The following is a 25655-nucleotide window of genomic DNA, read 5'->3' as shown; positions in this document are numbered from 1 at the left end:
TTTTTAACCAAACGTACTTAAATATTATATTGCCTATCTTCCAATATACGTGCATTTTAATTCAAATTTTATTACTATATCAGCATCTGTTTTATCAGGTAAACAACATTTACGTACACTAAAATGATTTAAAAACTGATTTTAGGTTCCACTCCTAGTGGACAAGAAACCTAAAAAAGAGGTCATTTGAATGATCAAAAGATGTTTAGAACGTTTAAAAGAAGCCTTTTTTACGTCACGTGCCAACTGGACTTTAGAACAAATGTTGGAAATAAATTGGATTCATCTCTGTCGTAAGATGAGATAATAATAATGATAATTTTTGTTTGTAAAAAAGAAATAAAATAGTACTTTCAATATTAATTTTGAAGAATCTATCTAATTAAATCCTAGTCAATTTATCCTAATCAAAGAATGATAACTGTGTTGCATAAGTATTATTTAATCTGGATGCATGAAAAAATGCATGTAAAATAGTTTTAGAAATAAATATACATTAACTTTTATAACTGTACATACTTTTAATTTTAATTTCTTCTAAAAATATGCATAATATATGGACGCCTAATTACTGCTATGCCCAGGGGGTTATAAAAGCTCTCGGCGGTACTGATGCCATGTAACTACAGGTGTTAAAGATGAGACAAATTTAAAATGTACCAGTTTTCACCGCAATCGAAGTTTTGATTGTATTTATAAAGGGGTCATCCATAAATGATGTCAGTGTTTTTTCTCAATTTTTCGACTCCCCATCCCCCCTTTGTCAAACTCTGTTAATTTTTGGCCAACCCCCCGATATATATGATGTCAGTTTTTGTGTACTCCCCCCCCCCTCCCTTAAAAAACAATAAAAATGCTTAACCGTTGATTTTTTTTCTGACTAAATTATACATTTATATAATAGTAGATTTTATCAAATTATATTATATAATAGTCGATATCTCATTAAATAATTAACTAAGCAAATAGTATTATATATCTTTAATATAATCTTCCTATGGATTGTTGAAGTGATCATCAATTGAAATAATAGGTAGTGAATGCTCTCCGTGCTCTAAAAGGATATCGTATTCTTGAGGTACAATTAAGTTCGTTGCGTCAACTTCATTTTTATCTAACCATTCAGTAGTTTCCGAACAGCAAAATTGAAAATCCTTTGGCAGTACGAGGAAGAATACTTTCAATGTTTGATGCGATGAGCATAAAAATGGATGATGGAAAAAATTATTTTTCTCCTTCTGAGACATCTACTGCTTTGAGCCCGTCTCTCGTTTGGTTGACAGGGACAGGTGGCGGAAGAAATCTTGCTATAATCAGAGTAAAATAAGAGCTTCTAATAGTCCGACAACAAGAACGATTTTCACAGTTCACAATTTGAGTAAAATATTAACTTGTACGAAGATGATCGGTAATCCAACGTTGATCTTGTAATAAAAGCGTCAAGGTTATTCTTCAAGAAATGGTGAATCCCGATTTCAATTACTTTCTGATATATGGGATTTTCGTCGGGTCCTCCATTACCGCTAAACACAACGATAGGCTTAACCATATTAGTTTGAGGATCTCTGATAATAGAGTCGAATTCTTTGATATCCAAGAGCCGCTGAAAGTCTAATCCATGAGCCAAGGCTGTCGAGGATGCGTGTTTTCCTGATCGAACAGCATGTAGGTAGGTCCAGAATAAGTAACAGAATCTGTTTTTCCGAGACCATCTTTTTTGATCGTAATTCCAGCGTATACAGATGGTATAAGCTTGTGTTTAGCAGCCACGACCCGGTCGTGGTCCGGGAGAGTTACCCGGTACTCCAAATGCATCAAAAACGGCGCCTGTTTTTGGCTGCTGTGATTCCAATTGGCACTCTAGCCTTGTCGTCTTAGCTAATGAAACGCACTTTATCTGGGCCTAAAATAGAACAAACATTTTTCACATATTTTATAGTTGAACTGCAAAAGAGTCCGTCAACATGTTTTAAATGAGATTCATTCTGAGGACTGATCTAACAGGGACTGTTTTGACGTGCCTTTTGCCTTCTAATGTTCCGTAACTTCTTGGAAGTAGACGAGTATAGAGGGCGCTCTTGCTGATTGCAAATCCAATTTTTTTCATCTCGGATGTCAATTCGTCGAGAGTTTTAATGCTCTAAATAATAAAGAAATATATTTGGATATAATTAACTTTTTTTGCAGAAAACGGGATTTATTTCGTAAATTATATTCAAATCAAATCTTGAAATTAGTTGTTAACATTTCATGGATATTTACAATAGTGCAAATACTAAATAAGAGTAAAGTTCTAACAAATAAAATATTAACAAACATAGCTAAGCTATCATTACCCGAAGAACCTCTGACCGACGTCTTTCATCAGCGAACTAACCATGGAGAGCAATATCCATAATTGCCTTTAAAAGAAGAGGTTGATCTACTTCTAATGACGATCGACCAGGTTTCTTTCTAATTTTTAGTTTTTCTTTGACTTCTGGATGCTCCAAGCAGATTTCCTCCATTCTAGCTTTTTTCAGTTCTTTAGTTTTCTTCTGTTGAGCTTGATCATACTTTTTTTTGGCCAGTTCTTTACAAAGATGAGCTAGTTTCTTCTTTTTCTTTTTCAAATCATCCTCTTCAGTTTCAGCAATGAATCCACTTCTCTTTCTAGTCTTCAGTCCAGCAACTTTACAATTTAAAGCTGCAATCTCAGAATTGAGTCGGTCTTGAACCACTGTTCTTGCATTTTTTTGATTTTTCGTGGTCAACAAACTCAAATTTAATGCACTTTGTTGATCATCAATAACAGATAGCTCATTGGTGGGCTCAACAAACTGTGAGGAATTCTTGTCAAATTCAAGTGGAGTATACGTGGGGGCAGACTGTTTTGGAGTATTGGCCCAAAATGATAATTGCTTGCTCTTAAACTTCATTGCCTTTTCAATAAATAAATTGATTAAATACATTACTCTTGATTCAAGATCCTTATGCACCAGTTTCTCTTCTTTTAATGAATTCCATATACTATGGACTTCTTTTTGGATATTTGCCTTTTTTTTATCGGGATGAGCATTTCCATACGAGACCATCAGTAAGTTAAGTAATGCGGTTTTATCCATATTTTAATACTGATTTATTAGTATTGTTTACATTACAATTAGAACAATGATTTGGCTCATCGTTAGCGTAAGCTTTTTAAAAGAGTTTTTTCAACCCGCTAGAGAAAAATTAGCGTTTCGAATTTTCAATAGACTTTATGTGTTGGCATTGCATCACGTTTTACAATCAACTAGAGAGCAATTAGAGTTTCATATTTGAAATAACGATAATTTTATTTCAAAAAATGACAAATCTATGAGTTTACTTTGAACCACATTTTATAATCCGCTAGGGAGCGAATAACGATTGTGAATTTCATATAGAAAGAGTTAATATTTCTAACATAATTTGATTCGCAGTTAAATGATAATATATTAATAAAACGATATTATTTTTATTTTACGTTAGTAGTTGTTATTTATTTAATGTCTCTGGGAAATTTATTATATTAATTTATAATATTATGTTATAAATAATGTAATAAAATAAACATCAAATTCCCCGCATTTAATATTAATTTCCCCACAAACAAAACATCACTTCTATACCATTTAGTAGATGTATATACCGTTAAAATCTGCTCATTAAAACTAAAAAAATAATTTAAATTGACATCATTTTGGCCTCAACACCCCCCTCCCCATTATCAATTAGTGTCAAATTTTTCAGCACTCCCTCCCCTCCCCCCCCCCCCTATATTTACTGACGTCATTTATGGATGACCCTAAAGATAATAATAAACGGTAATAATAAATTAAAAGTAATAATAATAATCGGAGAAGAAATCGAAGATTTTGAAATCAATTTTTCGGACGTCAGATGCTCTCAAAAAAATTTTTACGTCAACTTTATGCTACGTTACAGATTAGGCTAATTTTTCAACTACTCGAGCTTAACACACGTTAAGCTCATTTTAAGCATTACTCACATTAAGCAAAACAGCTGCTAGTAGCAACAAGACTGCGTACCGTAAGCTACGTTAAACACGATAACTTATACCCAATAAAATACTTAACACGATATACAAGGTGTTTCTGAGCCACAGTTTTTACAAAAAGTTGTTAAAACACAGATTACAATCTAAAAGTTTCTCATTTCCCACGTAAACAGTTTTTCTTATTTAAAACATTGTTAAACATAAACAATGCATTAATATTTGCAGATTTCTGAAAACTTTTGTTAAAAATTTTTATAATACTCACGTTTCTATTATTTTAACTCGAACATTAAGATGATCTTATATACAAAATAAAATAACGTAAAAACAATTTTAAAAGAAATGCGCATATACTGCTTTTAAGTGACTAAAAAAATCTTTAGGCGGCTTTAATAAAGTTTAATCAATTTTATCAAAAAGTTGAATTGGTAAAAAAAACTTTTTCAATCAGTTGACATACAAATTAAAACAAAGAAATAAAATAAATCATTAGAGGTTCAAATAGAAAAAGATTTCCCTGACGAAGTTTTGTTATTGATACGACTTAAAAGTGGAAAATGAAAAACTTAACAAGAAAAAACAACAACAACAAAAAAAAACAAATTTAGCGCGTCGGAACAAAAGTTTATTAAGAAGCGTACAGTGTGAATTGAGGAAATGAGCGTTTTACTTTTTGCACTGACCCGTGTTAAATTTACAACCTCAAAATTGATCATTTGATCTTAAAAAACGGACACAAAAGTCTTTTAATATGTGTGCATAACTTGGTATGAATAAGTAAAAAAAAAACAAAAAAATTCATCTTTGTTAATGTAGTTTAGTAACAGAAGAGAAAGAGAAGTTTGCAAGTTTTAATATCGATTTAATGAATTCAATCTAAAAACTAAAATTAACCGGAGTTGTTATAATATTTTACGCACTAATATCTACTAAACACAAAAAAACAAAAGCAATGAAGATAGTTTGTTTCACAGGAATAATTCTACTTGTTTGCACACATGTGCAATCTCAACAAGGACCACCAGGTCCGCCAGGGATCCAAGGTCCACCAGGACCACCAGGAGAACCAGCGCCTTGTCAAAACGAATGTAAGTATTTTGTGAATGTAATATTACTAGCTTAAGAGTATATAAAACCTAATTTTACTGTCGTATTATACAATTGTATATGAGCCCATGAGATGCATAGTGGTATAAGTCAATATTTTGAGTTATTGCCACCAATGGTTAGCATTTTGTTTATTCTATTACATAGCAGAGTGGTATAAGTCTAATGGTATCTATAATGATGCTATTTTTATTTAATTCCTCTAAAACAGTTTGATGATTTATGATATGATGTCTACTAAATGTCTCTGTATCTCAAAACTAGATATGAGTGACCTATACCACTATGCACCTCAGGGGCTCATATACTAGTCTAAAAATCATGAAACTTTAACTTAAAAGCAGGTTTTAAAAACAATAAAATTTAATATATATATCCATTTATTTAACCAAAAATTGAAAAATTACAAATTTTTATAATTTTACAAAATTAGGTTAGGTGTCACTCATATAGTTAAAAACTAGTCATTGGAGTGACACCTAAATAAAATAAACAAACAAACAAAAAAATTAAACAGTAATATTAATAAATGAAAGCAAGTGTAAATTAAATTAATTATAAAAAAATGATGATTAAGGTATAATAAAAAAAAAAAAAAGACAAAAAAATATGAAAACACTCAATTAATAACAATAATAAAAATCATTAGCAACAACTGGGCAAATAATAACAAACTTTACGCAAATGAAAAGGCAAGCACAAAAACTACAAAACGAAAACAAAAATTACATAACGAAAAGGCAAATACAAAAACTTCTACAAAATAAAATATATTTGTTACTCTTGCCGTATACAGAAAAGCATAGAAAATTTGTGAATAATTTTCGTTTAAAGTTCTTTTTGTTATTTTTTCGAACTTCTTTTCTTTTAAGTTGTTACTTTGCTTTTAATTGATTATTTTTGTTTTACTTTATCCAAATCTATTTGTTCGTTTACTTTTTTATTCATTTTCTTGTTTTATGTTTTTTCAATCTTTTAGTTCGTTTGTATCTTTTAATATTTTTGTTATTTTACTCTATTTTTAACTTATCTTTTTTTATTTTTTAAAGTAATTTTTTTCCGTTTTTCCTTTTCTTTTTTTTTTTTAAAATCTTTTTTTTAAAAAGTGTTATTTTTCAAGAAAAAACAAAAAAACGCTTTTAGTTTTTTAAGAACTACAAAGATGTTAAAATTTTTTTTAAAATTCTTTTTTTTAAATCCAAATGATTTTAAAAAAATACTTTTTGTTATTTTAAAAATTGTTTATTAAAAAAATCCGTTTACTTAAAAAAGGATTATTTCTGGAAAAAAAAAATTTCACTGATAAAATTTCACCGTAACGACTTATTTGATATACGGTAAGATAATACTTTGCTTTTAAACAATTCTAAAGATATTTTAATATTGCACAATATTCAATATCGCAATCTTTTAGTAGCAACCAGTGGGGCATTTAGAATTTCAGTGTTTGAAAAAACCTACTATAATTATTCAACTTATGGGAATAGTACAAAAAATAAAAATATACAACTCGTCTATCCAAAAAAAACCCTAACTTTCGGAGGCATTTACCCACCTAAATATCCATCTGGTTGCAACTTATAGAGTATAGTAACAAAGAACAATTTTTCTTTTTTTAATGCTCCTTTTTATAGGTGTTGGTAAAGGCTGCGAGCCTCTATGTCTAGTGGGTTGCTGCGGATATCATGGAATGTACGGAAAGTCAAAAAGATGGATTATGGAGCAAGTGTTAAATAAAAAAGAATAATATAGTTTTTTAACATGTATATTTTTAGATAGAATAAATGTTCTGTTTGTCATTTTTGTTTCGAGTAACGTGGATAGTAAAATATAAAATTTATAAAACATAAAAATTAAAAAATTAGTTAGCATGTATAAGCTTAACACCATCTCCTCCTAATTTCGTCACCCACCAATCAAATTCTTTTATATCATTAATTATTAAGTCTAAAGTGGATTGCGGAATATCAGTCACTAACGAATAAACGCAGCCACCGCCACCTGCTCCGGTAATTTTAGGGTGCAATCCATGTTTTTTGCATATAGTAATAACTTTATTAACTAAAGGGTGAGAGACACCAATCGCTTCCAATAAATGTTGATTGATATCAATTAAATGCTAAAAATACAAAAAACAAAGTTTAATTACATTTTCATGAAATCATAATCATCATCATGAAATCATTATCATGCATTTCTATTGAGTCTTTATTAGAAACACTGTAAAATAAAAAAAAATAAAAAAATGAAAAAAAAAGTGATTTTCAACTAATTTATTATGCGTATCATAACTATTAAGTAAATCTAAGATGCTAAACAATCTTAAGTTTGAGTTTGTTAAGTTTACTATGGTTAATAACTATTGTTAAAAAAAAAGAAACATTTAATATTATTGCCCGCTTTCAAAGTCAATACTCTCAACAAGCTCACATTCAATTAAAAATTAACGTCAATCTAAAAAAACATTTTTGTCATTGTTGATTACAGATTTTTTTTGATAAACTTTAGTCTATCGAAACTTCTCTCGCCATAAACAATTGTAAAAGAGAGTCAAGTCAATTTTGTAGAGTATATACAAGTTAGGAAAACATGATGTCATCTATTTCTCTATTAAGAGTAGGTGTACGTCTTTCATTTGTAGTTCAGCCATCATTGCTGGAGATGTTGATGCATATACTTTAAAAGTAGGACTAGCGCGAGGTTTTAAGTGGGGAGAGGATACGTTTTTTTTTAAACATTTTTAACATATAAAAACAAATCTAAATTGCGCCACAATGTTGAAATCAGTTAATTTAAAATTTTTTGTTTTTCTCCTTTTAAAAAAAAAGTGGTTCTGTCATTCTACCCTCCTTTGCTCCGTATAGTTCCAAAAAAACTTTCTAAACAATCTTTATTGAAACGAAATGTGCAAACACAAAGAAATTCTTCCAAGAGAAGCTCTTGTCACAATTCCAGTATACTGTTAACTGTAACATTTAACCCCTAATGACTAGCTATCTTGGGTTCAAGTTTGAAGTTCTCTCAACAATATTGTTATTTCCATTAGTTGTTATAACACAAAGAGCAGGTTTATCACCACGAAGCTTTCTTGAATTTAACAAATCAAAAAAAAAAACCATTTTTTCAACAAATTGAGGAGTTGCTCTTACTGTTGACAATAATATATTAGCAGTGACACACAAAGACAATGGTGTGGCAACCTGATGACTTAATACTTGCGTGGCTAGATTAACTCTCATTTTTAGAAATGCTTTAGAATCAAGATGTTTGTCAGTCAATACTGGTGCCAGACAGATAGGATTGCATTTGTCTATCTCATACAGCATTTGTAAGTGATGCCATGAAACTATATTTTCATTAATATCAATGTTATGTCGCATAAGATTATTGCGAACACTTTTAGTTAGATGAGGGGGATCAAATTCTATTTTTGAAAGACGCATGTTGTTCAAAAGATAAAAATCATTTGAAAAAGGATTTTAATTAAAGCTTAAATTAAAAAATAACAAAAACCAAGGATTTTAATATCGATTCTTGATTACGCACAATACACCGAACACTCCACAGCCCTGAACTCTTGATATAGCTTCTTGAATAAACTTAGCAAGATTAACTGTTGAAACAGTTGAATTACTGAAAATATATGCAATTGGTTGTTTCCATTAAGTAGCAATACCTTCCATTAAGTAGCAATACCTCGGTTAACAAAAACTAGAGCCTGATTCAGTGGTTTCTTGTTCTTTATTCCAAAATCAACATCCACACTTTTATCATAATCTAAGTGTCGTTTAAGTGCCATCTCATCCAATACTAAACTGCAATTACGATCATGTTGATTCATGTTATTAACACAAAGTTTTAGTAAAGTAAACAACTTTTGTGAGAATCAAATTTGCATATCGCCATAAGCTCTTATTAGAAACATTTCAATGTGGTGCAACTTGGTAAAGAATTACTTAAAACTTTATAAGTTTGTGGGCTATATATATATATATATATATATATATATATATATATATATATATATATATATATATATATATATATATATATATATATATATATATATATATATATATATATATATATATATATATATATATAAATAAATTGCGATCTGCCACTGTGTATATATATACATATATATACATATATACATTTTTTGGGGCTCTAGGCTGATCAAATTTTTGGTACCCTACCCGAGCACCCCAAAAGCTGAATTTTCTTAATATCCGATTTACCCTGATGTTTTTGTGATCAAATGAAACAACAGACCTAAAAATCAATTTCTATTAAAACTAAAAAAAAAACACTTACGTAAAGACTATATTATAACTATTATTATATTATATAACAACAAACAAATGTTCTTATTAAATTATACATATTTGCGAACTGCTTCATCATAGGAAATGGATCTCATAATATCATATTCAATTGACAGAATTAAGAGGTTATCTGACCTTTCATCCGCCTTTTTGATCTACTTTTTTTTTAAAAAAACAGTTTTGAAAAAGACAGTTCTACTTTGCAGCTCGTTATAGGTATTGTTATGTAAACCTTAAGAATTGTATGAAGATTCCGAAATATATCAATAAAGTTTTTAACAAAAATTAGTGTCAACATTTCTAAAGCAGTGATACAATCATTTTGTTTAAAGCATACCATATCTAAATAATGCTGAAATTGACTGCACTCATTAAATAGTTCTTCTCCAGTATCATTTTTATATAATGACATAACGGACTCCATTGATTTAAGTTCAATAACTAAACCTCTTTTGCTCAGTTCATCGAAAACTTGAATTTATCTCCAATATCCATATATACAACACTTCTTTTTTCAAGTTCAGCCCCTAGTTTAGCCAACAAAACATTAAATACCTCTATACGAAACTTATCCCTTCTAGTAAAAATTCTTCTTTTTTCTCCATCCGAATATATTTTTCTTTTATGCATATCACTAAAATTTTCTTTGACTTCTGGACTCTTATTAACATTCAGCTTTTTCAGAACTTCCATCAAATATATACTTAAGTGGAATATAATTACAAATATATACTTAAATATATAAATCAAATATATACTTAAGTGTATTGAGTATTTTTTGATAGCTAACTTTAACCGCATAAACTGACTCCAAATGAGAAGATCATCTAGTGGGGCTTAAATTTTTTAGTGAAAATACCAGTGATGCACTTTCACCCAAAATTTTCTAATGGTATGGGGATGCAGAGAAATATGTGCAAATGTATTGAATAGTTCTGAAGTATTCTGTTATTTCCATTACAACGCACACTGCCTCTACTCCAACCAAATTTAAAGAACACGTAGCACAAGGGGAAAAACCCGCTAATGCTCTTATTCTCTTTATTTGGGCTCGTAAACCTGTACGGTGTAAATCCACACACAATTGACGTGTTATCGTATGATTGCCCGCGGATGTTTTTAATAGGAAGACCTGCATTATTTAAAAACTGAAATACTTTTGCCATAAAATTTCCATTATGTGGAGAGACCCACTTTTTGTCATAAACTCATAGTGGCAAACCTCTTTCAGATAAAAATTTTATTGTTACTACTACCCGTTCTAAAATATTGTAGTAATATTTTGAAGTTTTAGTAGCCTGTTCTTTTAACTCTATATCTATTGTTCTCTTATTTGATTCTTGTGCGAGGCAGATCGTTATGGCTTTCATTAGGTCATCAGATTCTTGTTTAAAAAAAAAAGGATGTGCTTAGATCGCTTAAAAGTGAATTTTAGCGATAAAAAGTGTTTTGCACATTATATATATTTCCGAATAAGAATAAAAAAATTCCGAATAATACAAAAAATACAAAATCAAATTCTTATAGTCTTATTAGTTTTTACACCTCGTTTTTGTTTCGCTACTTTTTTCTGACATTGCACCCAAATAGTACTGCTTGCAGGTATATATATATATATATATATATATATATATATATATATATATATATATATATATATATATATATATATATATATATATATATATATATATATATATATATATATATATATATATTGTTAGATCTTAAAATTCTTGACTTTCAACATTTAAACCATAATGTAGAAATGCTAGAGTCAATGTCTAATTCGGCCAAAAATCGGGGGTGATTCTTATCCAATTTTACTCATCTTAGTCTCTTTTTTAATTTTTTAATAAAATAAAATATAAAAATCAGATAAAATAACTGAGTTTCTAAAAAAAGTTATTTTCACTCCACCCTAGTGTACATAACGCAAATAAAAACTGTTCAAATAATGTTAATGTAAAAATAGGTTGTTGCTATTCAAAAATAGGTACCATAGCGACCAAATTAAAAGATGTAAAATCAGTGTGGGGTTAGGGGAACAAGAAATTAACAGAAACTCAATCTAAACATCATATAGCTCAAGTAAATATTAGATACGAGTCAATGTGTGTCAATCATTACTTATAGTGCAGTAAAAATATTTTCTTAAAGATTTTTTTTTTTAAATCTGAGATCTTCAAAGTATTACTTAGATAACAGTAAGTATTATTGGTATACTGCTATAATAAATTTATGCAAAAAAATTATTTTTCTAATCTCTAAATACTTTAATGTACTAATTTATGTTGATTGAATTGATTTTTATTGAAATATCACACAACATTGATCTCACTGAAATTACTTATACATAATTAGAACTTTTTTTTTTCAAATTTCACTATTCAAATGCACAGTCTTCATAACTAAAGGATTTAATATAAATGAAATATTAATAAATTTCTCTTAACATATATAGAAACTAAAACTAAATAAGTTTTAGAGATTAGAAAACTAAAGTTTTTTCTCATTTTCACCTACTAAAAGCCCATTGAAAAATATTAGGGTATTAGCAAACAAAAAAATATTGGGTATTAGAAAACAAAAAAATATTAGGGTATTAGCAAACAAAAAAATATTAGGGTATTAGCAAACAAAAAAATATTAGAGTATTAGCAAACAAAAAAATATTAGGGTATTAGCAAACAAAAAAATATTAGGGTATAAGCAAACAAAAAAATATTAGGGTATTAGCAAACAAAAAAATATTAGGGTATTAGCAAACAAAAAAATATTAGGGTATTAGCAAACAAAAAAATATTAAGGTATTAGCAAACAAAAAAATATTAGGGTATTAGCAAACAAAAAAATATTAGGGTATTAGCAAACAAAAAAATATTAAGGTATTAGCAAACAAAAAAATATTAGGGTATTTGCAAACAAAAAAATATTAGGGTATTAGCAAACAAAAAAATATTAGGGTATTTGCAAACAAAAAAATATTAGGGTATTTGCAAACAAAAAAATATTAGGGTATTTGCAAACAAAAAAATATTAGGGTATTAGCAAACAAAAAAATATTAGGGTATTAGCAAACAAAAAAATATTAGGGTATTTGCAAACAAAAAAATATTAGGGTATTAGCAAACAAAAAAATATTAGGGTATTAGCAAACAAAAAAATATTAGGGTATTAGCAAACAAAAAAATATTAGGGTATTAGCAAACAAAAAAATATTAGGGTATTAGCAAACAAAAAAATATTAGGGTATTAGCAAACAAAAAAATATTATGGGTATTAGCAAACAAAAAAATATTAGGGTATTAGCAAACAAAAAAATATTAGGGTATTAGCAAACAAAAAAATATTAGGGTATTAACAAACAAAAAAATATTAGGGTATTAGCAAACAAAAAAATATTAGGGTATTAGCAAACAAAAAAATATTAGGGTATTAGCAAACAAAAAAATATTAGGGTATTAGCAAACAAAAAAATATTAAGGTATTAGCAAACAAAAAAATATTAGGGTATTAGCAAACAAAAAAATATTAGGGTATTTGCAAACAAAAAAATATTAGGGTATTAGCAAACAAAAAAATATTAGGGTATTAGCAAACAAAAAAATATTAGGGTATTAGCAAACAAAAAAATATTAGGGTATTAGCAAACAAAAAAATATTAGGGTATTTGCAAACAAAAAATATTAGGGTATTAGCAAACAAAAAAATATTAGGGTATTAGCAAACAAAAAAATATTAGGGTATTAGCAAACAAAAAAATATTAGGGTATTAGCAAACAAAAAGGCACAATAACAAATTTAGAATCAAAATACCTAAAAATCTTACAACTGATTGTTTTCAAAAAATTTTCTAACCTAAAAAATTTCTTATTTTCAGTTGCATGCCACTTTAAATAAAAGTGGCTAAACATAAGAAAGAACGAAAAAAGAAGAAACTACAAAGAATATAAAAATATGTAGAAAAAAATAATAAAAAAATAACCTCAAAATAACTGCTTCTGTTTTTTTCTTCTAAATAAATGAAAATTTCAAAATTTTACTAAAATTATCAAAAGAGTTAATGTGTGTATAGTTGTTAGTTGTGAAAGTGTTAATTGTATTGTTTATTAATAGCTGTATTAAGATGTCAAAAAATAAATCCTGTAAATTGTCTCAAATATTTTGGTATCAAAATTGAATTGAATTTAAGTTTTGCATCCCATCTTTAAGATCTAGTACTGAAACTAAGCCGAGGGTAAGTTGGCCAAAATTTGACATTATATCAATCTAGAAACACTCCTTAACAAATATCATGTTGCTCTTGAATCTTATCTTAGACATGCTTGTTAAATATGGGGACAAACCCAGTCTCAAATCTTTTAAAGTTATCTAATTATAAAACTCTAAAAAAATAACTGATTCCAGCATTTTAACTCTGACACTAACAACCAACTTGACAAAACCAACAACCTCTATTACATATCAAAAATTATTAAATAAAAGGTTCTAATTTAACACCTAAATTGTTTGTCTGTCTAGAAACAACTAAATAAAACCCTACCTCTTCCATTTCTAAAATTTTCACTTGTAAAAAAATACTTGTTACCATTTTCAATCAGCTAAAAATTTAAAACAACTGTTTAATATGGTCACAAATCTATTAAACATCAGAGCATATGCACATGAAATAGTCTTCCCTCTCAAGTAAAATCTCTCCCTACATTTTTTAAATTCATAGCAGTCTATTTAATTTTTTATTAGATAAGTGTTCTTCTTAAATGTTTTATCCCACTATTACTAATTATCTATTATTTTAATTTTGTCTATTAAACTCTATTTATTAATATTTTTATTATATATTATCTATATATTATTGTCTATAAATACTTTATTAATATCATTCTATAAATTTTAGTTTTATTGCTATTTCTTTTTTAATTTCTTTTTTATATTATTATTACTATTATTCTCTATAATTCTTTTTCTAATCTAATCCTAATCCTCTTTAATCCTTATCCTCTTTATTCCTTTGTAATCCTCACACTTGATAATACTAACATTATAATTACTACTATTACTATTGTATTGTTATTATTATTATTATTATTATTATCATTACTTAATATTGTCCTTGTTACTGTTACTATTACCTTAATATTATTGCCACAATTATTATTACTTATTATATATTAGCTGTCCAGACCCATAAAATACTGGTCTAGGTGAGTTTATTCCACATCTACCTCTATTTCTATACTTAGTATTAAGTTTTTTTTTTAGAAATGGTAGAAAAATAATTCATTTTGCTGTAATAAATAATTTCATATTGCTCTTAAAGCAAAAAAAATTGCATAAATATGTGCACTTTTTTTGCACACTTGGAACTTACCCTGTTTATTTAAAAAAAATATTATATTTTGCTTAAAACAATCCTAAAAAGCTGGTTTATATTTTGTTTAAAACAACCCCAAAAAGCAGGTTTATATTTTGTTTAAAACAACGCAAAAAGCCAGTTTAACAACTTATTAAACAAGTTTTTGTCACTATCTTTACCAAAAGTTTTTTTATCTTTATTTATTCAACCAGTTTTGAAGCCTCATCTATTTTAACTTTTTTTTAAACTAATTTACTCCCAACAGACTGCAAACAACCACTAATTAAGTTACAATTTACCAAAAAACATTGATATTGTTAAAGAGAAAAAAAGCAGAAGAATTACAAAACTGTATATTGTATGAGTTAGGAAAACATGAACACAACGATACGACAAGTAAAGATCCAAATGATTGATGTGTGAGGAAAAAAATACTAACAGTAAAACTGGAATAGTTAAAGTAAACAGATTCTTCTAACCTAATTTAATATCAAGTTATCCTGCTACTGGTAACATGTAACCCAGTACATGATACCAGTACAACAGTACAATCTGTTTCAGGCCCTGCTGCCTTGTAGGATACGCTTTTTGTAAGCAAAGGCTAGGAGAAACCATCTCCGACTTAAAACACCCTCTGCCTTAGGGCTCTTAGTTGAGTAAAAGCTAGAGATGGTGTCTCGATAAAACACTCATCTTGGGTAGATGTTAATCCGGCTACTGTCTTGAAGAAGGTCTCCTAGGTAAAGCTTAAAGGGTAAACAGACTCTACCTGTTGACCAGACTTGCACCCCTTCTTCATCTATAAGGCTGGCGTAGATGTAGTTTTAATACATTGTTTCCAGTTTAGGATGTTGAATGCTGGATCTTCTTGACTCAATGCATGGGTTTTGCTTGTGTCTCTGTTTTTATGACTAGGCAACTCATTCTATTATCTCCTATTGAGGGTACAGCTCTAAAGCTGTGGTAGCTCTCAGAGAGGCTGATTCCATCAACAGCTGTAAAATATCAAAGTATTAACAGTGCCATATTGCACATGGATGGTGTCCTGTTTGTACTTTTGGTGTGCATTGTCGAGGTTATTCCTAATAATAAACCCTAAGCCATAACAAAAGACTACACATTTAGAACCCTTTGTTATGGCTTAGGGTTTATTATTAAGAATGAGGCAATTGCTTGGGCTATTAAACAGTGTACTGAGTACTATCTGTGCTTTGAGTCAAGTTCTTTAACAAATTTAAAAATAAATAAAATACCAAAAACTATAAAACACAAAAAACCATCATCATCACCTAGTTCTCTAAACCTATCATTCACTAATATTTGTGGTCTTTAAAGTAACTTTTCTTCTGTTGAGTCTCATCTCTTGCTAAGCTCACCAGAACTACTTGCTCTTTGCGAGAATAATTTGAGTTTGGTTGTCTTATCTTGTGATCTTAGTGTTGATGGTTATCTTCCTTTGATTCGTAAAGACTCCAATAGTCACATCCTTGGCCTGAGCATTAACATTTGGAAGAACTCACCCATTTGTTGGGAAACTAGTTTTGAATCCACAGCCTATTCTTTTATGTGCTTTCGTTTAGCACCACTTCACTCTATCGCCTTTCTCTTTGTTCTACATTGCTCTCCTTCACCTTAAGACTGCACTCTTTTTAATGTTACTTCTGATCAAATTGACCAAGTCCTCTCTCTTTATCCATCAGCCAATATTGTTGTCGTTGGTAACTTTAATGCCCATCACACTGAATGGCTTGGCTCTAGTGTCAGTGACTCTGCAGCCATTAAAACTCACAACTTTTGCCTTTCTTAATCCCTAACATTTGAGTCAACTTTCCAACTCGCTTTCCAGACAACCTGAACCATTTACCTTCTCTACTCGACTTATGTCTTGTTTCTGATCCTAGTCAGTGCTCAGTTTCTCCACATTCACCCTTAGGCATTTCTGAACACGGTTTGATCTCTCTAAAAATATTATATGATTCTTCTTCATATTCTGAATCCCATATCATCGTACTTCTTACAACTACCTTAAAGCTGACTGGGACTCTTTCTGTGATTTTCTTTGTGATGGCCCTTGGGCATAAACCTCTTGCCTTCCTGCTGATAAATGTGCTTCTTACATAACTTCGTGGATTCAAGCTGGCATGGAATCTTTAATTCCCTCTTGATGATATCAGGTCAAGCCTTACTCTTCAACATGGTTTTCCTCATATTGTGCTGCTACAATTTCCAGTCAAAACTGATACTTCCATATCTATCAGCAAAACAATTCTCCAGAAAGCTGATGTCTGTTTATTACTGCAAGAAACCATTGTAAAAAAGTTTCAAGCAGTAATAAAGCCAAAGCCCGCTATTCTCAGGTCATGAAACCTCAAATTTCATTACAAAAATTAGGCTCTCATGACTTCTGGAGAATCTTTAATAGTATCAATAATAAGGGAAAATCTGTTATTCCACCTCTCTTGTATGGTTCAGACTTTGTCACCTCACCTAAAGACAAAGCTGAATTGCTTGCTAAAAACTTTTCATCAATATTATCAGGTTGATCCATTGTTTGGGAAACCGTATATGAAATCCATTGCAAAATTAGCATCTGCCAATCTTTATCGAGCTCAACACTTTCTTACTCCAGATTCTGTTATCTATCTCTATAAATCTCAAGACTGGCCTTGTGTGGAATACTGTTGCCTTATCTGGGGCGGATCTTCTAATGATGCCATTTCTCTTTTAGATAAGGTGCAAAAATATATTGTAAACATAGTTTGACCTGCACTTGAAGCCAACCTCCAGCCATTGTTATATCGTCGTAATGTTGCTTCTCTTTCTCTTTTCTACAAATATTATAATGGGCACTGCTCTAAAGAGCTAGCATCTCTTGTGCCATCTACTGAAATTCATTCTTGTGTTACTCGTCATTTAATTAAGTCTCATCCTTTTTCTGTGACTGTTCCTAAGTGCTCCATCAGTTCTTTGGAATTCACTTCCTTCATTTTGCTTTCCTGATTCATATAATTTGCAATCTTTCAAGTCATTTGTCAATCGTTATCTTGCTCTACAATCTTTTGCTCTCAGTGTTGATGGCTATTATCTTTTGATTTTCAAAGTCTCCATATTTATCTCAAAGTCACATGCTTGGCTTTGGGTATAATTACGCATCAATTCACCTATTTGCATCAATTTGTTGTGGGGCACTTTTTATGATAAACCATGTTAAATTAGGTATTGTTTTAAACTTACCCTTTGTATCCCATAGGTATTTTGAATGCGTGGTTGTGTTTTTAAGTTTTTTGTTTTTGATGATTGCTTATAGTACGCCTATCTAATTTTCCATGCCCTCTGTTAATACAAGAAATCAGAACAATTAATAATAATAATACTAATAATAATAATAATAACAATAATAGAAGAAGAAAAAAGAACAATCAACTATTGCAGAAAGTCCTTGATATTTTTCAACAATGAAACTTGGAAAAAAAGTCAACCAATGACTGCTTTGACGTCACAAGGGGTTGCTTTGATAGAACCGAGGTTTGCAAGCTTGAAGTCTGTATATATTAAATTCATTATCATTGTCAATTTGGCAGAATACCACAAAGTCCTAAAAAGAAATAGCTTCAAAGATCTTAGCTTTAAATACAACCCTAAAAACAATCCCAAAGTAGCCCTCAAACAAAAAAGAACAAGAAATATAATCTGGTTTAACCCACCTTATCCAATCCCTAATAAAGGAAGGGGAAGGGACATTTATTCATTTTTGAAAAAATTTCCCACTCACCCTAAATTTATTAAGACCCCCTTCCCCCTTTTTATTAATTTTTACTTTTTATCAACAAAAACTTTACATCTCAAAACTAAAAAATTCAGAGAAAATCAGCCTTAAAAATTAGAAAATAATAATTTCATGAAAAAATACCTTTCAGTGTAAACAGGCTTTAAAAATTGTTGCCCTAGTAAATCCCCATTTTTCGAAAATGAGCTTTTGATTTATTTCTTACCAAACTATAAAACTTATAACAGTATATTAAATCCTATTAAAATTATGATAAAACAGCTGTTAGAAAACAAACGTTAGATTGCAAGCCACACTAGAATTTTACTGTGTCTTGTAAGAAAAATTAGCTTGGATTTATAAACTTTAATTTTCTATAAAAAATACTTATATTGTAGCATGAAAAATTTCCCATTCACCCCTTATATTAAACTCCCCCACCCAATAAAAGAGTTCTGAAAAATATAAGCAAAACTTTCTTATAACTAATCAACAACACTTTCAAAAATCAAATCCGCTTCCTAAACTATTTAACCATAACAACAACATAATTACAACAACTACAACAACATAACTACAACAACATAACTACAACAACATAACTACAACAACATAACTAAAACAACATAACTACAACAACATAACTACAACAACATAACTACAACAACATAACTACAACAACATAACTACAAAAACATAACTAAAACAACATAACTATAACTACGTTCAAGATAACTAGAAAATGCCTAAAAATACCTAGAAAATTCTTTCATTTTTTTTTATTATAAATTATTCACCACCCCAAGGCTGAGAAGGTCACTACAGTTGAGGAGGCTACTTTTTTTGTGTGTTTACAACCTTCTCTCAACTCTATAACTCCGAAACATGAACCTTGACAAACAAGGCTGATGCGCAGAGAAACAAGTTGAGCGCGTTACTACCAAGGACATGGTGGGGATTGAACTTGGAACTTCTTCCTTGAGAGGTGAGCGCTCTAACACTACACCACTGGCGCATAAATTCTTATATAAAAAACTAATAATTTTATTGTATAAAAATCCCAAAGAATTATTAAACAAAAAAAGTGAACTAATTTCAAAGTGTCGTCATCAGAACAAATTTTTGCTGGATAACCTTAAGCCAAAAGATTAGATTTTTCTAACGCATTTCTCTTGCACAGAATTATACTTTCATGATTGCATTTAGCATGAAACTTATAGTTGTAAAAAAAATGTAGTTTTATTATATCTCATTTATATATCATTTGATGTATTAAATCGTTTGTTGTATTAATATCGCTGTATTAAATGTATTAAATTGTTTAATGTATTAATATCGTTTGTTGTATCAAAATAATGTTTGTTGTATCAAAATAATACGAAACTCTTGTTTGTTGAAAAGTATATATACTTCTATATATACTAAAAGTACATTTTTTATATTTCACGAAAACAGCAAACTTAAGTGTTTTAACTGAATATTTTATTGCAAAACTATGATGGAGTTTTTGATGGAGATATGATGGAGTTAGTGGGTTTGCATATTTTGATGGAGATGTGATGGAGTTAGTGGATTTGCATATTTTGATGGAGATGTGATGGAGTTAGTGGATTTGCATATTTTGATGGAGATGTGATGGAGTGGATTTGCATATTTTGATGGAGATGTGATGGAGTTAGTGGATTTGCATATTTTGATGGAGATGTGATGGAGTGGATTTGCATATTTTGTAAACTACTTTTTGCAGTTCCATGAAATTTTTCTTTGTTTTTTAAAGCACGCATGTATTGTATTTTGTTTGTAAATAATATTTAACTTTGTAGTTTTGTAGTCTTTAGCCAAGTCTCTTTACTGTTTTTAACTTAACATTTAAAACGCCAAGAAATCAATTTTATAAATGGCTAATAAATATTTCTTAAAATGTACTTTTTAATTTGCCCGAGTCTATTCAACTAGATTTACATGTTTAACTGGTTTATATTTTAAAAATGTTACTTTTGTAGGATGATATAATGAAGTTAAAATAGATTAAAATCAACAATTAGCACATTCAACTAATTGTAAAATAATATTAACAACAAGTAAGTTATTATTTTTTCAAAATTTAAAAAGTTTAGTACTTTAATAAAGTGTTATAATGTTATATATGTTAATAAGTTATTAATTTATTGCAAGTACCTTATGTGTCTCCTAATAATAATATGAACAAAATATTTGCTTTTTGAAAATAAGAAATGTCAAAAAGAAAAAAAAGGTGCCTTATGTAATCCAAAAGTGACGAGAATTATGGAGGTTGCCCTTGCGATTTAACTACAATGGATACAAGCAAATACAGACAATAGATTCAATTTTATTACTTCCTAGATTGTTCTGACATTACACTAAACTTTAGGGTAATTGTTAAGTGTGTTTCAAAACCTGTTGTCAATCCACAATTGCCTTTAAGTCTATTGAAACAAAAGTTAAAAATCTATTTGCAACTGTACAAAAAATAAACCATAAACAGGCAAAAACCAATATCAAACAAAACCTAAATTCTAAACTAAATAAACTTTTTGACATACCTACTTGTTGCTGCTCATTGGAAATTGTGTCATGTAGCAATGTTTGTGTAAAATGCAAAAAAGAAAAATGCAAAATGGAACACATTATTTGCATATGTCCTAAAGAAGCATAAGTCCAAATAGAAGAAAGAGCTTATATACAAGACCAGCATTTAAAAACAAGACCAAAACGGCTATTTCAGATGTCTTTTGGTAAATACATCTACTTTAAAACACAACAACAGGATTAAACAGAAGGAAGAAAATATATATGGGCTGAGAAAATTGGTTTTTAATTATGCTGAAAATAAATAACTTAGACATGTTTATCTTTACTAACGTTTTTTTATTAGCAAAAGGCTTTTAAATAAAGTAGCTAATGATTTTAATTGAAGTATCATCAAAAGTTGTATAAATTTTTATCTATATTATATTAATATTAATTATATAAGATTTTTTTTATAAGTAAAATAAAAAAAAGTTTAAACTTTATGAGCGACAAATTTAAACAGCGATGGTCTCTTAAATAAACTTTATATAAGAGTCATTAAAGCTTATTCACTCAAAAAAGTAGAAAGACTTTGTTGAGAAGAAAAAAAAAACTTTTTTAAAAGCCATTTAATTAAATAACATTGATTTTTACTTATGTTTTTATATTATTGAAACGCATTTAAATAAAGTAACAAATCACTGATTTTAATTTTTTATAAAAATGTGAATAATGTATATATTTTTTATATTTACGTTAGTAAAAATAAAAATAAATAAAAATATAAGAAATTGCATGCCTTCCTGGCCAAGCCAGAAATTGTCAGTTTTTATATGCATTTAATATTTTTTTAAATAGTTCATAAGCTGTCTAATTAAAATAGTGAATTAAGTTCATATTAACCAGAAAAGACATAAGCATAATTTTTGGGATTCAACTTGTAATGATGTTCTAAGAAACTTGTAATGATGTTCCAAGAACAACTAAGTGAAGACGAAAAAATTAAATTAATGTTTTAAAAATATCATTAGGGGAAGTTAATTGATGTGTAAGATTTTACTTCACATTTAAATGTAAGCAAATAAAACCAATGTTTATCAATGATACACTATTATTTATTATATTATAATTATTTTTATTTATTTATATTAAATCAATGTAAAGTGCACGTCTAAAGTAAAACTAAATTAATTTATGCACACACTTTTATATCTATTATGTTTTTGCATTACTATACTTAATAAATTACATATTTATTATATTTATTATGTTTTAAATAGTAAAGTAAAAACACAATAAATTTTTGAGTTTAATAGTGTGTGCATAAGTCCATTTATTTTAACTTTATTATTTTATTTAAATTACTGCATTATCAACAGGCATGTTTGACTGGCGACAGAAATAATATTTTACATCTTTCAGATAAATTGGACAAAGAAAAAGTAAGCTTTTTTTAAATTACGATTTATAAGTAATAATATATTTGTTGCTGCCTTGTTCTATATAAATGTTACTAACATGCAGGTAACATTTATATATGTATTAGTTTGTGCATCGTTTGATTTTAATTTTACCATATTATTTAAATTACTACATAATAAGCAGGAAGGCTTGACTGGAACTATAAATGATGGTGTACACTATGCAGGTAGCTCTGGCAAAAAAGAGGTAATAATCTTATAAATATTATTTATAAATAATGATATATTCATTTTTCCCTTTTCTATGTAAATGTTATTCATTGCTACTTTTTTCTATATAAATGTTACCCAACATTTTGCAACATTTATATAGAACATTTAAAAAGTTGTGTGTTGATGCGTAATTATAAAGTAAATTATAATTATAAGTATAAATAGTTTAGTAAATAAAGAAAATTAATTAGCATGTATATATTAATTTTATAATGTATTGTCTAGATTGGTGAAATGGACAATTATACTTACAATGGTGAAAATAATAATGAATATCAAAATGTGAATGGTAATTTGTTTGACAACTACCTGGTTCTGCAATGTGCATGTCCAATGACTAAATGGTTTCTGCTACAGCTGGCAGTACAATCGCACTTATAAATGGCCTTAATATTTTTTTGGATTGAATATATTATACTGATGATTCTTTTTAATTTGAAGCTTGAAGTTACTAATTATCAAATTTATATATACTATTTATATCAAATAATTTAAATAAAATATTAAACATGTAAATTGTTATATTTTCTGTAAAAATTGTTTTCTTAATCTATTTCAATTGCACTGTTTGTATATCACTTATAATGTGACTTGTAGTTTATTTATTTATTTATTTTTAGTATGCTTATACATATGCATGCATTAAATATTGTGCTATTATTTTTCAAAAATTTGTCGGACTCAACAAGATTTTAATTTTATTTTGTTTATTGATTTTATTCCGCAAAGGTGATCCCATAGACTAAAAGAACTCAATAATATTAGCAAGTTGCGTGATGAAATTTGTGTTTTATGGTTTATATTACAATTGAAATAACATTAGATGTCAAAAAACTTGAAAAGAAAACACGCTATTTTACCATGGAAAACCCATGGATTTTTCATGTGTATTTGGAACACGTTTCCTTAAAAAGCCATAGATTTTTCATGGAAAACCAATAATTTTTCTTCGGAAAATCCATGGTTTTTCCATGGAAACGTGTTCCAAATAAGCATGGAAATTCCATGGTTTTTTCATAGATTTTTCATAGAAATTTTACGCAATAGTTGAGGAACCTCTAAAATCATTTTTTATTCAAAAAATTTTTTAAAACCAGTTCCTTTTTATCACATAGAACAAATTAAGGGGGTGGAGGCATATATTTTTTTTAAATATTGTTTTTTAGGACACCCTAATATACTAGGTCATATATATTTATATATATAGGTACATGCACTATTAAAATAATTTCAAAAAATGAAAATAAAAACTTCAAACTAAAACTAAACAATTGAAATCAAATCATATACTAATTTGTAAATAAAGCAATAGGCAATTTTAATTTAATTACTTTCAAGATTAATTAATTAAAGACAAAATTAAAATTACTTGCAAATTACTTACTGAAAATGTTTTACTTTTTAAAATTACTTCAATTACAAATCAGTACTAACAGGTAACCTTTCATGAATTTTTGTACAAATATCAAACAGTTCCAGTTTATATGATTACTTATATAAAGTAAATAGCAGTAATTTAATGAAAATACTGCACCTTTTTTTTAAATAAAACTTGTGTCAAAATGTGTACATAGATAGTAATGAAGTATAAACTTACCATCTGCATTAACTGTTAGCAAATTTCTGAAGGTAGTGGAAACTTTATCCATTGTTTCAAATAAACTATGGTATACCATAGGAAACTAAAAATGTATGAACAATCAAAAGAAAAAAATTTCTTTTTAATGTTTGATTTGTAAAATAAAAAATTTTGATTTACAACTTAAATTTAACTAAAATATTTAAAACTAAAACTCTGGGTGCACTAATTTAATTAAATAAACCAATCGCCTGTTATAAAATACATAGGTTATTCAGCAATTTACAATCCTTATATAAACATACGAACAAAACAAAAAAGATGTTGTGTGAGTGGTTAAAAATAACAGTATTATCTCAAAGTTCAAGTGCGTACTGTGTTAATTAATTAATTACTTGGTAAATATTTTGTATATTATTATTTATTAATGCAATAACATTAATAAATGACAACATATAAAATGATAACTTGGACCAAATGTCTAAGAAGTTTTTCATTATGTCTTTAAAATGACGAAGATTTGATGAAGAAGTGATGAAGATTTTGTGTTTGATCTTTTTTTAAGACTGCTCAAATATAATTACTGAGCTGTTGGCAAAAATACCCTTTATTTCAATTTCTCTCAAACCCATCATTTTCAACATCTGTTAAAGAGTATCGGGTGGACACAGAAAAATCCAGTCAACATTAAATTAAGATTTCTCTAAAACCATAAATCCCTTTTATTTCAATTTTTTTATATTAAATGTGTTTACATCAATTAGGGTTTCAACCTAATTTTAAGGGGCTTTATGGGCTGTTTGGCAAGATGTCAAACTATATAACGGGTTGATGCCATCATTTTGCATTTTATTTCCCACCTTATTGGTGGCATTAATCCACTTTTTTTTTAAAATCTTTTTTTTTGTTACTCCACCTGTTGAAGTTGAACTCCTTCAACTATTGCCCAAAAATCTTTCATCTTGTGCTCTTCAGGACTTGGATTTGGAGGATTCCATCACTAAGAATAATTTTCACATTATTATCTTAGCATCACTGTAGAGCTTTTTCAGAATGGTGAGAAAAAGCAATATCTAGCCAGAGTTGTTAGTCCTTGGCCTTGGCCTTGCCTTAAGGCCAAAAATTAAGGTCTTGACCTTGAAACTTTTGGCCTTGATTTTGATTGTTTTAGCCTTAGCCTTCATAAAAAAACACATAAATTTAAAAATTAAAAATTTTCATTCTTTATTTTTCATAAATAATTATGTAATAAATCATTCTTTATTCTAT

At 28.4% G+C, this 25655-nt stretch overlaps 1 protein-coding gene and 1 long non-coding RNA gene across 3 annotated transcripts in view; one reads left to right on the top strand and one right to left on the bottom strand.

Moving 5' to 3' along the window:
• Positions 1-4752: 4752 nt before the first annotated feature.
• Positions 4753-6927, top strand: LOC101237726 (uncharacterized). The gene is made up of 2 exons (XR_010638944.1): positions 4753-5109; positions 6763-6927. It is a non-coding gene; the product is annotated as an uncharacterized LOC101237726 (long non-coding RNA).
• LOC100200754 (mevalonate kinase) overlaps positions 6878-25655 on the bottom strand; it is a 59968-nt gene continuing 41190 nt past the window's right edge. For both annotated transcript variants that reach the window (XM_065799064.1, XM_065799065.1), the window contains 3 exons: positions 24405-24489; positions 13445-13473; positions 6878-7247 (listed from right to left, as the gene is read on the bottom strand). In XM_065799064.1, the coding sequence (XP_065655136.1) occupies positions 6990-7247; positions 13445-13473; positions 24405-24489 (372 nt within the window). In that variant the 3' untranslated portion in view covers positions 6878-6989. The remainder of the gene's footprint in view (positions 7248-13444; positions 13474-24404; positions 24490-25655) is intronic.

Source organism: Hydra vulgaris, chromosome 06 (assembly GCF_038396675.1).
Source record: "Hydra vulgaris chromosome 06, alternate assembly HydraT2T_AEP".
Classification (NCBI taxonomy): domain Eukaryota; kingdom Metazoa; phylum Cnidaria; class Hydrozoa; order Anthoathecata; family Hydridae; genus Hydra; species Hydra vulgaris.
This window is presented reverse-complemented; position numbering and strand designations above follow the sequence as displayed.